Here is a 15,114-nt window from a genome sequence, read left to right as displayed (position 1 = left end):
TCAGAAATATTTTCTGTATAATTGGTGGTGGCGAAGGAAAAGAGCTATTCGCCATGTCAGGTTGAAGAAGTGTTCTGAACTCCAAAATGGGAAAGGAAATAACAGAAGGGTAAAAAGGAAAAAAACAGTACACAGATATTATTCTTCACTCCTTTCTGAACTAGTCTTTGACTGCAATAGCTAGGTGAAGAAAAGGTCACACATCGCTCACAACAATCCTATATATTTTGGGAACTTAAGTTATATTGCCTTATCTCCTATCTGAGGATTAGTAGATCCTTCCACATCCTTGGCCTGGTAAGGAACTGTCAGTTTCACTCCACAATCATCATACGCGATTATTCCCTCTTCAGCTTCCTAAAGAGAAATACCAAGATTCACAATGAAGCAGAGACTAATTGGTAGATGCACAATTTAAGTGTTTGAGTCAATACAAATGCAGATTTAGGTAACATTTGTTTTACAAGATAGCTGTCCAGTAGTCTGTAAAGGCAGTAACAAAATGACAGACATAATTCAGAACCTGAAAATAGCTTAAAATTTGGGACTACTCCTCAATTAAATATGTTTTAACTCAACATTTTTAAAATGGCCACATGCCATTATTTCAAACAGGCATTTAGCTGAAACTTAAGTACTGAGCATCGTTTAAAAGTGCATCATCAAAAGTGACACTTAGAGGCACAGATATGCCTGATCTACTTCTAGACATTGGTTTGGCAAATTCAAGCACCTTGGCAAACACTACCAGGAGACGATTCCCATAAGGCTCTTAAGACAATTATCCCCACAAGTCTGGAACTAATCTTTTTTGGCTACTACATCCCTTCTAAATGAGAACCAAAAATTTTACTTCCATTATTCTGCTTCAGCCAAATTCCAGTTCAGCTGACTTTTACCATTAACCGTGCAGTCAGTCACAAATAGATAAGTATTTCCAGAAATTAAGCTACACTCATTTTTATAAGTGTGTCCTCTGTTCAAGGCAGAAAACTAAATAGCTAATTCACACTTACAGAAATGGCATTACCTTCTCATTGCTTTTATTTGGGCTAGTGGCTTTAGCAGGAGTGGCTTCTTTTTCTATAGTGCCCACAAAGCGGTGATCTGACTGACTGTGGAATGAAACCGTGCCCTTAGGAAGCTTCTTAATCCTTATAGCATGATTTCTTTGGGCAGACAGCATATCCTGGAAAACAAGACCCACAGTACTTTAAAACAAACACAATACTTGTTTTAGTGTTTAGAAAGTTGTAATTCTACTCACAGGAACCACAGTAAACTCTACTTCATCTGAAATGTGGAGCTGGTTTCCATCCAGAATTTCACTGAAGTGAAAGAACATGCGGGCATCCCGGTCAACACATTTAATGAAGCCAAAGCCATCTCTCATTGCTGCAATCACACCCTGGGGACATACAAAGATACAGGACACCTTGTCAGCTGTTGCAGCCTGTGAAAAGTAATTATAGTACTTAGATGTCCCTTTGCACAGTGCTGCACTTGTGGAACGGGCATAGCCAGAGCCCTACAAGAACAATTGCTGGTACATGGACATGCTCCTTTGTAGATCATGATACTCAACCCAAGGGACAAGCGGAGATGCAAACCTGGTGAAACCCAGTTTCTTTCCCCCCTTCAAAAATCTCAGAAAACGGAGGTGAAGATGAGTGAAAGTATGGATCTTTCTATGCAATCACCGAGTAGTAGTGCAGGTGAAAGAAGCCTCTTTCTCCTTTCAGAATTGCTGATATAGATCCCTGTTGTGGGAAACTAGCAGTAACAGCTCTTAGACAACGTTCAAAGGACAAAGTTGTAAATTATTCTATGTCATGGCAAGCTAAACTTTAGGGAAGAACACTGGCATATTTCTAGATTCAGATGAGTTCAGAAGCCATCTCATGCAGAAATTTGGGGTGAGGATAAAAGATCGTCTTGTCCTTTTTGCATACTACAGACAGAATCAGATATTAAGATCTGGATTTCACTAGCCTTTCTGGCTTAGAATGTAGTCTTGAGAGACAGCAGAAAAAACCCCAAACAAACCAACCAACCCACCCCCCACCAAATTTCCAAGACACTAATCATCCCTACAGCTCAAGTGAGGAAGGATCAGTAGTTCTTGTAAGAACTTAATAGGATGTATTAACAGAGTTGTATGCAGATACAGCTACCAAGTGAACCTAATAGATCTCAGGGAAATTCTGGAATGTTGACTGAAACCAAAGAAAATATTTTCAATTTTAAAGCATTTGGGTTTCTTATGAAAGGCTTATGGCTGCCCAGAAATATTTTTGATCTTCTCATTAGCAATCAGTATCTGACCTCATGACTAATGCCTTGATCCCAGTTGGCAGAAATATTTGATCTTGGTGAAGAATCTGCCGATGACAGACATCCACATGAACTGCTGGAAGAACCGGAGGTTATGATGCTAGCAAAACTGAGGGTTTGTCTACCCATATAGTGCATCTAGTGAAAACACTATGCTGATGGAAGAGCACTTTCCCTTAGGCATAATAAAGCCACCTCCGCGAACTGCAGACGCTCTCGGGCTGACATAAGCGCCAATGTGGACAGCGCTAATGTTGAAGTAACGCATGTCGCTCGGATAGTGATTTATTCACACTCATGAGTAACATAAGCTACGTTGACATAAGCTATAGTGTAGACTTAAGTTCCTCAAGCTAAAATGGAGTTTACTAGTAATGAAGAGTTCCTCTCACTGAGGACCTTTGATTCAAAAACGTTTGTGAGCAGACAGTACTGGAACTCCTAACTCTAGCTGGGAAGAAAAGCATAAGAGACTAGAGCCAAACAGTCTCTAACAGAAGTGGCACTTCAGAAGTTAGGGACTCAAAATACCTTGTTTTCACAAAGAAATGTGAAGCCTAAAACATCAATCCCTTTGACGGGCTTCATATTCAACACTGCATTTTCAGCTGGTCAAACAGTAATTGAACAAAAACAGTAATTTAGGTCTCTTTACATGAGTAATTCCTGATTTCTGCCAAATAGTTTAGACTAAGTTCAGACCTTGAATAGTTTGTGAATTGTTTATTACAACTATCCACTCTTTGCAATAAACAGTGTGCAACTGTTCAGTCTCTTTTCCAGTAACTGAGTGGAAGTGATATCAACAGGCCAATGATGAGTAATCCAAATCTGGGGAGAATTTCAAGAAATGTGCACCATTTGTGAATACCTTCATGAGTGCCTATTGTCATCCAGCTACTCAAACAGCATGACCAACAAAAGAATAGAGCTATTTAGCAGCAAATATTAATCTATTTTTAAAAATAATTCAAATAGCATCAGATTTTTGTTGAGTAAATAAAATGCTACCCAAACAGCTTTGTAACATGGATACAAACAGCAAGCTCTTCCTTGCCCATTTCCATAATGTATGGAAAATGCATGTCAGGACATACAACAGAAAAGTTTTTAAAGCCAGATCACCTTGATTTCTAGTGCCTGGTTGGACTGAGATGCTGAATTATATGGTGGCCCAAGCAACTTCCCCAGTGTATGCTGAAAACCCCAGTTAATTCCTTTTCAACTCTCTACAGGGATGAAAGACCCTCCCTACCACCACCCACAGGCATTCTGCGGTGTTGTCCACCACCAAGTCTATGCTCCCTAGTGATCTCAGGAACTCAAGCTGTCCTGTGAAGAACCATACTGAAGGTGTCACATGTGCAGGAAGCCTTTGGAAGAACCTCATGTAGCAGTGAAGTAGATCCTGCAGCAGCTCTTATCTTAGCTTCAGGAATCTGTCCCTTGGCAAGTATACTGTTAAGAGACTTTGCATTCAAAACAGTATGAATTCCTCTAAAAATTGGCGCTAACACAGATTTCTTATGCTTGATTCTTAGACTAGAAGTAAACGGCATGCACAGCCTGAAGAGCTGACAAGTTCTTCTGTGAATTTAGGGGGAACAATTCAAATCAACATCAGTTTACACAGTCTGAACCTCAGAGTGGACTGATTTAAAATGAAAGTGATTTAAAAAGTCTGCAAGCAGGAAGCCCTGATTTAAAACGTTTGTACTTTATTTTCCTAAAGAAAATTTTCACTCATTTGTTGACATAACTATTAAAATGTGAACATTTACAACCTAGCAGCGTTTCCACTATATATGGAACTTATCCACGTTTAAGAATTTCTAAAGCTCAACATTTATACAGATTCTAAAATTTTTATGTATGTTAGAAAGTGAACATCTTTTTACTTGGATTTTATACTAAGCTGCATTTGAAATTCAATTTAAAGTGTAAAAAAAGCATCTTAAATTGTTTATTAGTTAAAAACTACCTTAAATGTGATGACAAGAAATACAAGTTTATCAAAATTTGTTTTGCATTTGAAACTGATTAATTAAACAAATGAAGTGTTAATATAGTTGGTGCATTGACTAATTGTTTCTGATCACTGTGGCCTGGAATCTGAAAGGTATTTAAAGTGCCTAGAAATGCAAATAGCTGCCTAGGTGCTTTTGAAAAAGCTCACTATCTGCATTTTTCAAGTACGAAAAGATATGAAAATCTGGTCCCGTATCTGTAAAGATTTTAGAATTAGTAGATGCCATCCTTATGGGCCAAGTGGTTTTCATTCATAGATTTGAAGAGAAAAAAACAAGCTTCAACTCCCAATCTGCGCCATCATTTTGAATTAATTAATCCAAATGAAGAAAAATATTTTCTTTGCACCTGCTACCTCAGGGCTGGCCAACCTGCGGCTCACAAGCCGCATGTACCTCTTTGCTCATATAAATGCGGCTCTCGCAAGCCGCATGCGGCTCTGTGTTCTATGAAATGCGGTTCCACACATTGCATAAGGCGCCAAAAAGCTTTTTACTTTCAAATGTGAAATTGATAAGCTGCCGCCGAAACTGACGGATCAGCATGAATTTTTTGGCAGAGGGTAATCTATAGCTATTTTTGGGCTCTTAGTCTCTGACTGGGTGGCCACTCCTGTGCTAGCTAAACTGAAACCAAAAGTAATTAAGGCAAATTATTTTCTGCCCAACTGAAAATACATTTGGAAGGGTGCACATACCACTATTTGCTCCACTGTAAAGACTGACAATAGAGATACTTAATGTACTACATGACATTGGGCCATTTGTAAAGCTCGAGCTGACCTCAAAAAATTAGAGTTTTACCCCCAAATTTGTATAATTAAAAAGGCAATACCCTTTAACTAACTAAAATCTGAGGGCCTATGAATTTAGCATATTTTTATCACTTTTTGAAGACAAACTTTGGAAAAATTTGTTTTCAGTGAAGACAATCGAGAGATGCATGAGACTGTATCAACTCAATAGAGCCAAAAAAGAGAAACTCAGAACGATCCTGATTAAACCATCACACCTCTCCCGCCACCAATACATGATTACACATACAGACCTATTTTTTAAAAGATACTTGCCATTTCTCTAGCTTCACTAGTAAACTGGAAAGTATTGTGAAGAACTTCAATATTGGTGGCTCTTTCCAATTTGTCACGTCGATCTGTAGAAATGTTGAATCTAACATGGTCACCTTCCAAAAGTGTCACCTTGGATTTTGTATCTTTGTCTCCAAATGGAAGTTCTTTAGGAATCACAAAGTCAACTTTGATGCGTCCAGGTAACGGGTCATTCTGGTGAGCATGTGTAAAGGGAAAGAAATTTTTGATAAACCAACTGTTCCTTCCAGACTCCAAACTGAGCCTTGAAAGAAATTCATTAATTGTACTTCAGCTGCCTATGAACTGGTCTGAGTTTTCCCAGAGGTTAACACTTAGGACTTCTGACCTCAGAGATCTTGATAAAAGCTAAGTGTTACTTCAATTTTACATATGGGAATGCTAAAGTACAGAGGCTAAGTGACCAATCCAAAGTTACAGCAAGTCAGTGGCCCATGTTATCTGCCTCCTAAGTGGATGAGTTTTACTGCCAACGGACACATCAATTTTATTTGAAGTTAAGATTTCAGCTATTGCCCCAAACAGAATTCACTACGGTTTTCAAGCACTTTTTGAATAAAAGTGTGTCTACCTGCTTCTAAATTTGCTCTTCTGCAGATGGGGAAGTATGTCAAATGTAGGAGTTCCTTTAGCCTCAAGACAATATCATAGAAGGCATCCCAGTTTCCCATTACTTTCTCAAAGAAACTGGGATACAGCAATGCAAACTATTCTGAAAGATAAGGTACCAACCATACATCTATTAGGCTTTCCTCAAAAAGATAAACATCAAATTCAACGGTTTTTATTTAGGAACTTGAATGTCTGGGCTACCACCTCACTTAGGTATAGTTACCACCCATAAAAATCCCCTCTCCCCCCCGCCCCTCAAAAAAAAAAAAAGCCACCCACCTTTTCAACCCAGCAGCAGATGAAAGTATCTTTTTCTCCTTTTATCTCTGCCCCTTAAAAAGGCATGATTCTCCCTCCCCGCAACCACATTCCCTTTCTGTAGTTCACATTTCCACAACAACTCTAAATTCAGATAATAGATTTTACCATTCATGTAAATATGTGGAGTTACCTTAATACCTGCTCTTTAACCTTCCCCACTACAGATATATGTAGTGAACGTTACATAGCAACACAACAGGCATAATAATGTAATATTTTTACTCTGAACATTATGGAGTTAAGATGCCAGAGACTAAGTTATATTGTTGGATATAAAACTCCTTGTCACACCACTCTACAGCAGTATCTTTACTGTTTACTAAAATGTAAGAGTAGCACTATACAATTCAGACTAGATGAACACCTTTCTTCTATTTCAAACCAGCAAATGTTGGGAAGAGAATTTGATACTTTAAGAAGATCTAAAAGAAATATTTAAATTTACCTGATTTTTGTTGGATACTTTTGGGATTACTTTGGTTACTGTTCCATCAAAGTGTTCAATGCTGATATCTTCAAAAACAACAGTTCCTTGCGGCAGTAGTCTTACATCTGTCGCAACTTCTTTACCCTATGAGCAGACAGCAAATAAACAAAAACTAAGATGCAAGAGGTACAAGTTACTAGAAGAGTCTATTACATCTATATGAATGAGAGACTGAAAATAAATGAAAATAAAGACTTTATGGTTGTTCTAGAATCTTGTCTTCAATTTTACTGGATTTGGTCTTACATTTCTGTCTTTGATTGTAAATTCCACATCATCACCAGGCTGTAAGGCTTCTAGGTCACCTTTAAATTCACTATAGTGAAAGAATATCTCCTTTACAACGTCACCCCTTTCGATAAAACCAAAGGCTTCCTAAGAGGAGAACATACAATATTTAGCAAATAGTCAACTGTCTAATACAGGAAGACAACAGGTGATACTTTGAAGTCTCATAAAAACAAAGATCTAAGATAAAGCAAGCAAGGAGAGAAAAAGCCAAATAAAATGTTACAGATCTACAGCTGCTGGACCATTTGTATAAAAAGATATTCTTGAAATTTAAGGCACGTATAATGGGAAAAGGCACATTTACAGCCATCTTAAAGAAAAGTGACATTCAGGAAGAATACTTGTGTTAAAAACTGTTAATGGATCAAGTCCTGCAGTGTTCTAAGTGCCCTCTATGTCCAACCTTTACTATGTAGAATATATACATACACTGATCCTTTCAAACAGCTTTTAAATTTAAGAGTAAATCCTACTTACCTTCATGGCACAAACTACTCCTTGACAGCGGGCTTGTTTCTTTTTCAATAGCATAATGTTACGAGCACTTACAGCACCAGTACTAGGAAAAAGGGTAGACTAGGATGACAAAGTGGACTTAAGCAGTGCCTCATGGCAATGAGACAAACTTCATAATCATATCAGATTTGATGCAGCTCTCTTACTTGCTATTTGATTGGGAAAAGTAGGGGAACTAGAACATGCTATTTTTACCAATAAAAAAGTAAAAGTCATTGAAGTAATGGTCTATTAGCTAATTTTTTCTTGTTTTAAATATTCATCCCTCTGCAATTTAAGATCTTTGAACTAAAGCAAGAAATACTGGGCAATTATGATTGAGATTTGACAGTTCTTCACTATTCAGTACTAAATATACGAGAGATTTTATCAAGTTTAAAAGTAAATGCAACAAACATGGCACCTTCGGCCAACACTGTAGAAAAGAGTTTCAGGAGTTCTGGTAAACAAGTTTTGATTTCTAAATATGGTGTGTAACCACTAGCTTTTATGACAAACCGGAGAATGGGTCTGAATTTAAGCAGATGAAATTCAACAGATGGGCAAAATATTACATTCAGGAAGGATAAAAAAAAAGTAGTTTTACATTTGCAAGATGAGGAATAACTGGCTAGATAGCAGTATTGCTGAAAAGGATCTGAAAATTATAGGGGATTAAACTGAATGCGAATCCAAGTGATACAGCTGCAAAAAAGGCTAATATTCTGGCATTCATTAACACAAGTGCTGTAAGTAAGACAAGAAGTAATTATCCCACTCCGCTCTGCACTGGTGAGGCCTCAGCTGGACTACTGTGTCCAGTTCTGGGTGTCCACATCTTTCCTGAAGTGAGACATACTGGAAAGAGTCCAGAGGATAGCCACAAAAATGATCAAAGGTTTAGAAAACCTGACCTATGAGGAATGGTAAAAATCAGGCATGTTTGGTTTTGAAAAAACAAGACTGAGGAAGGACCTGATAACAGTGTTTAGATATGTTAAGGACTGATACAAAGAACGGAGACCAGTTGTTCTGCATGTCCACTGAAGGTCGGAGTAGTAGTCATGGTTTTAATAGCAGCGAGGAAAGTTTAGGTGAGATTATGAAAAACTTTCCAACGATAAAAGTAATTAAGCTCTATGATAGCATTCCAAGGGAGGCTGTCGAATCCCCATCTTTGGAGGTTTTTAACAACAGGTTGGACAAACACCTGTCAGGAATGGTCTAGTTTTACTTGGGGTCCTGCCTCAGTGCAGAGAGCTGGATTAGATGACCTTTCACAGTCCCTTCCAACCCTGCATTTCTGAAACACCACACAATGCTTAATTAGGTGTGAAACCAGGAAATAGAAGTATCAACTTACTGTTTATTTGTATCAATTACGAAGTTTATTTTATCTCCAGTTTCCAGCTGTACATTTCCTTCAACATCTTCAGGGGTGTAAGTCAGATAGAACACTTCCTGCAAATTAAGGTTCACTAGCATTACTCTATTTGCAAAATGCAGCCTCGCTTTAAACAAGATTAAAGGTCAATGTGGTATTAATTTAATTATCTTTTTCCATTACAAGTTAAATTATTTTAATGTTTGTTGTGAAAAACTGAAAATTGTGAAAACGTTGCATGCAAGAACGTTTTGCTTCCTTGGTGCTGGTGGTTTTGGTGAGTCCATACCCAGCAACTTGAGGAGTTGAAAGGTTTGTATACAGTATTACCATTACATTTAAGTTGCTTTCCAAAGGGTAAAAGAGTTAAGTCAAAGAAAATAAAAGACACTACGAACAGTTAGTTGTTAATATTAACTGACATTAAAATAAATGATTCTACTATTAAGAATCTATAACTAGGTATTTAGTTCTACATTAAATTCTCTAACAAAGATAATATGGCAGAGTAAGTTGTCAAAAACATGGAAGTCACAGAGGTTTCTATATTTGTGGTAATCAATTAGTGTTTGTAGTTCTTAGAGAAAAATTAAGACTGGGTGACAACTGCAATTTAAACTGTCTACTTCAAAACAGCGCTATTTTTATTTTTTTTAATTTTTTTTTTTGTGTACAGATCACACTGGTTGGTCACTCAAAAGTTTAAGTAAAATACACGAGTTTTACCCCATTACGTTCGTAGCATACACTCCCTGTTGGACTCTGACCCGGGGCAGCTGGAGATTTACTCTCTAAATTGTGAGGAACAGCACACACAACCTACCAGTCAAAAAAAAAAAAAATCCATTGCTAATCATTTCAGGAGCAGCACTGTGCAATACAAACTGAACTTTAATATCCTCTACTACACACTCAGGGATGCACTTTATATGTAATCCACAAGAGGATGCCATGCTGCAAAGTTTCAAACTTACAGTACTTCTGTGACTGTAAGAACTGTTGGGGTTAAATAAAAGCCCAAGCTGAATCTTCGTATTTTTGCCAAAGTGAGTTAAAAACATTTTCAATTTAATTGAAAAATTTATGCAACTAAGATTATGCGTGCAAAAATGGGATTTGTCCTTTATATTAGAATAAAACGGATATAAATTATTTGCATATAGAAATTAGACATCACAGCCACTAACTTGTCCATTTATTCGCTCTTCAGGTAAAATTTCTGGTTTTATCTTCACCAGTTTAACAGCAATGGGTTTTCCAGTTCGGCGGTCAGAAGATACTTCAAATTCAACATCATCTACAAGAATCAAAACCACAATCATGACACAGGACCCTCAAACGCCACATTTACATTGTCTTTTCTCTCTCCTCCCCCCCCCCCCTTTTTTTTTTTTTAATTTTTCATCAAAAATAAGTGGAGAACAAAACAAACAAAAGTAATGGAAGGGGGAAAGGAGAAATGCATATGACTGACATTTATTAGCTCTAACACTCTGCTGTCTGAACACAAGTAAATTCTCAGCTCCCTTCCTACTGTTGGGGACCATTTTGCTTGGGGAATTTTCTCCCGATTATAATACTCATTCAGTTTATTTGCCCCTTTTGCTAATGATCTAAAGGTCTGTGTTTTGAAGTCCTGCCACTTCCAACACTTATGTCCAATACCTTCAGTTGACTTGATACCAAATGACACCAATTGTGGGGGATAAGGTCTCCCTACTGAAATAAGGTCATCCAGCCCTAATGTAACTCCACTGAAATTAATGGAGTTTCATTTGGGAATAATGTAGCCTATGGATTCACGAACACAGGAAATAGGCAAAAGATATATTGCTTTTTGTATATAGTTTCCCTATCCCTACCACTTAAGTTTGTCCCAGCATGAGTCTTTCTCAAAGGTAATCACAAAACAGCATCACTGAAAAAGGCATAAGCCTTAGTTACTGAAGCAGGATTTTCTCACTTTGGTTTTCTTCTCTACTGGTATATTTGATTCACTTGTCAGTTTAGCCAGTCAGAAGCAACTGTATACATCTCTAGGGGTGGTTAGATGCTTCAGAACTTTGTTACAAGTTAGAAGATTGCAATCCTGAATTTAGGATCCAGAGACTCTTATCAGTTAACTTATTACCTCCTACTTTAAGGTCCTGCAGGTTGCCATTATACTGTGAACAGTGGAAGAAGAGTCTAGCTTGCCGTTCTGAACACTGAATGAATCCATAAGAGGTCAGCAATTTTTCAATAACCCCAGTTTCACGCAGTGCTGCCGAAGTACCATTGGGGTACCCGTTGTGTCCATTGTTGTGGAGAAGGTTTGGATCAAAGCTCATCTATTGAAAGAAATGAAAGACATGCTATAACTATTCCAAGAACAAGTTTCCCTTCCCCCTCACCAGAAAAATCTTACATCAGTACATAAGCATTATAAATCTGAACTGAAGACCCTGTCGAATGTTCTGAAAAAACAAACTGGCAGCAGGCAAGTAGAATTTGGGACAAATCTTAGTGACAGAACCATCATATGGTAGTTTAGTTTTGTAAGATGGTAATACTGAAATTTAAAAAAAAATTAATAGATTTAACACACACACTAATGACTACATAGAAATAAAGTTTTCTCTCTAAGTCAGATTTCATTCTAATTTACCCAGTCATGTTATTTTGCTTTTTTATTCAGTACAGTATTAAGAGCATCCTCAGTAGAATAATTCCTATATTCACTGCTTTACATTTCACAGTCTTAAAATATAACTGGTTTTCACTAATGAAGTAGGTCATTACGGAAACAGTTATATTACCAATGAAACTAGGCAGTACAAAGATTATTCCCACATGGAACTATTTAACAGACATTAAAAAGGCTTTTAAATAGCGAGATTTTATTAAAGTTTAACCTGATTGTCATAGTAATTAAGAGTGGGGTGGGGGGAGGAGGGGCTTGGCAGAGCTTTTACAAAGTTAATTCAATAATGGCGTTAGAATGAAAGAAAAAAAGATTAATTCAACCATCCTTTAACGTTTCTTTGCAAAGACCCTACTTACACACACACTTCTGAAATGCATTGAAAGCACTGAATAGATTTTTAAATATGCAACAAGACCCCCCCCCCCCTCCCCATAAGAATCTCTTAATCTTAACACTTTTGATATTTTGAAGTAGAAGTTTTCTATTTGTTTTAAAATAAGACCAAATTAGTAGCTGGTATAAAGAGGTCCTAACATTAAAGGAAACCATGAACATCAAGCAATTCAGAGACCATTCAAGAAAAAATGCCATCAACATGCATTTTGAGACACTACATTTAATGTTTTCAGTTGCTGCAGTTTCCAATGTATCGGTTTAAGAAACTGATTATAGGTTTCTTTTTTGTTCTCAGATACCACGATATTCCTATGTTACAGCAGAGCAACGCTCAAAACTAGTTAACATTAATAGGGTTAAAAGGCTTCAGAACAGCTTTATAATGACAATACTTTTACTATGGAACAGAGGATCAGTCACTCAATGCATGGAAGTCTACGGTTAAAGCAGTGTATATGAGTTTGCCAGCCAGAGCAAAGTTATCGATCTCAACGAAGGTAGCAACTGTAGCTGTAAAATTTGTAAGCCACAAAACAGTAGTGGATTTCCTGTTAACAGAACTGACTGTAAATCCACAGCAATCAAATGCCTGCAAGTGCCAGGTCCTGATCTCTTTCTCAAAGAGAAACATCAGTTTTTTGGGATGACATAAGAGAAAAGTGACGATTTCCAGTATGGAAGTTAGTGCTAACCGAGGGGATTGCGCTTGCTGCTTCTCAACAGGACTTCACCTGGAAGACACTTGTTACATACTGACTCTTAAAAAGTGGAGCAGCATCAGTGTCAACACAGACCACAAGTGCTGTTTTAGTTCTATTGATCCATCCCAGCCCCTCATTTTATAGCTTAAAAATTAAAGGCAGATGAGGTTGATTACACCTGGAATAGTTCAAGTCAATACTATGCAGCCACATAGGAGGCACTTGGACCAAGTGGCAGTTACACACACACAATCGTACCACACAGGGTGGGGCCAAAAGATGACATTTGTATGTGGTGAAGTTTCTAAAACAGATACAGGCAAACAAAAACAGCTAAGATTTCCAATTGGCTCAGAAGGAATTGGATTCTTTAACTTGTTAAAAGATTTGATGTTAGAAAAGTTGAAAAGCGAGAATGTGCAAAGTCGTTAGCCCCTAATAGCCCCATGCTATTAAAACACAACAGATGTATAGACTGCTGCCCTGACTTACAGATCTCTGATACAGGGGGGTCCTCTTCTGCTTTTTAGACCCAGATGAGGTAGAAGATGAAGAGAAAGGTAAAGGAAGAGAAGGAAGGGGAGCTGCAGGAGGGGGGAGAGGATCTGATGACACAGTATAATGGTTCTCCATCTCATACAGCTGTGATAACATAGTACAATATTATAACTAGTCAATATTTAGCACAACTTTAAACACATGCAAGTCACTGTTAGTCAAGTCCATATCCTATAAGAGACTCCACTAGTTAGAACTTCACACAAATAGTAAACCAGCATTTCATTTGTTTGCACAGGATTACTGCACTGTTTTCAAGAAATGCCTGGGCGGTTATGTTTCTAGTCTTACAGTTCCATTTTCTTACACAAAAGCCAGAGATCAAAAGGGGGTAAAAAACAACATCAAAAGGAGAAGTGTATATGTACCTCTAGTGCAAAGGCAGTGCCACAGATGTTATGCATGGTCTAATTTATATCCTCTAAATTGCAATTATAATAGCAGCTGCTAAAATTCAACTCAATTCAGAGCACCTTCGGTCTTCATACTTCTTCCACTGTTCAGTATACTCTCCAACACGAATGGAATAGGTGGTGTTCTACTGTCCCATTTTAAAGGGAGAGCAGAACAGATTAAGTTTAAGGGAAGCAGTAGTTACCACTTCAGTGAGACTGAACCTGTCACTACCAACAGTTGACAAGGGACCTGGTATGGCTCCCACTGAAACCTGCAGGAAGATTCTCATTGACTTAAAGGGTACAGGATCAGGATTTTGTGTTGTATCTATGCCAGTGGAAAGTTCCTCCAAATCCCCTAGAGAACCTGTGTCCATCAATACGGCATTACTCATAAATTGGAATATTGAGAATTGAAAGACTAGTTAAGTCTGAGAGAATCTACAGCTTTAAGAAGGCTTGAGTGTTTCAACTCTCCCATTTTTATTAACTTCCCAGGTCTTCTTATAAAAGCTTCCCTGTGACTGGAAGGGCACAGCATAGATAAAAATCAACTCTTAAGAGGTGCTGAGCACCTGAAACTTTCATCTATTCTTATTCAGAATTGCAAGTAGTAAGCATCCCTCAGGATCTGGTCCTTAATGTAACTTCAAGAGCAAGCTGAACCCTTCTATTGCCCAGCATTTTAACTTTTCTCCATTTGTAATAGTACTATGGCCAGTAACTTTGCTACAGACCTGTTATATCAATAGACGTTTTTCTGTCACACTGGAATTTTTAGAGTTTTTGATAAGCCATAATGCCGTATGGATTCATTCTTTTAAGTAACATGCAAGAGTGACAAGCTTTTAAGAAATCTGACCACTTTAACTTGGTCTTGTTCAAACTGTTGCAATTTCTCATCTCAGTAATAACCAAAGTTCGTAACTTCTATCTGAATAAATGTGTCAAATATGAAACCTTACAGATACCAGAAAAACTCATCAAGCATCAAGAGCTACATCAACTAAAGCTTAACACAAGACTTACGGTTACATTCTCAGTTTAAATATTAGCAAGTGGTACAAGCTTTAGAGAACACCTAAAGAATTTCTAGTAGCTGTGTCAAAATGCACTAATACATATCATGAAGATAAGTGCATTTGAGATATTACCACTACAACACTAGCTGTAAAGGTAAAATTCTAAAACTACAAGAAGTTTCAAAACCACACTATTGGCATAGTCAGACAGATGCTCAAAATACCTTTATTCTGTAATCATGAACATGATCAAGATGCCCTACACAGTTCTACACTGCAGCAAAGAGCCCTCTGCC

General features: G+C 37.6%; 1 protein-coding gene across 4 annotated transcripts in view; it reads right to left on the bottom strand.

Moving 5' to 3' along the window:
- CSDE1 (cold shock domain containing E1) overlaps window positions 1-15,114 on the bottom strand; it is a 47,017-nt gene that overhangs the window by 24,018 nt on the left and 7,885 nt on the right. For 2 of the 4 annotated variants that reach the window (XM_067558734.1, XM_067558735.1), the window contains 11 exons: window positions 11,192-11,390; window positions 10,248-10,357; window positions 9,787-9,879; window positions 9,040-9,137; window positions 7,659-7,740; window positions 7,137-7,265; window positions 6,849-6,974; window positions 5,432-5,644; window positions 1,268-1,408; window positions 1,031-1,189; window positions 250-357 (listed from right to left, as the gene is read on the bottom strand). In XM_067558734.1, the coding sequence (XP_067414835.1) occupies window positions 250-357; window positions 1,031-1,189; window positions 1,268-1,408; window positions 5,432-5,644; window positions 6,849-6,974; window positions 7,137-7,265; window positions 7,659-7,740; window positions 9,040-9,137; window positions 9,787-9,879; window positions 10,248-10,357; window positions 11,192-11,390 (1,458 nt within the window). Of the gene's footprint in view, window positions 1-249; window positions 358-1,030; window positions 1,190-1,267; window positions 1,409-5,431; window positions 5,645-6,848; window positions 6,975-7,136; window positions 7,266-7,658; window positions 7,741-9,039; window positions 9,138-9,786; window positions 9,880-10,247; window positions 10,358-11,191; window positions 11,391-13,335; window positions 13,486-15,114 lie in introns of all 4 variants that reach the window. The other 2 variants (XM_067558737.1, XM_067558736.1) reach the window with 2 other exon arrangements.

The sequence above is a fragment of the Emydura macquarii genome, unplaced genomic scaffold (genome assembly GCF_026122565.2).
Source record: "Emydura macquarii macquarii isolate MOO-44397 ecotype Brisbane River unplaced genomic scaffold, CSIRO-AGI_Emac_v2 contig_2184, whole genome shotgun sequence".
Taxonomy (NCBI): domain Eukaryota; kingdom Metazoa; phylum Chordata; order Testudines; family Chelidae; genus Emydura; species Emydura macquarii.
The sequence above is the reverse complement of the archived record's forward strand: the minus strand, read 5'-3'. Positions and strand labels throughout refer to the sequence as shown.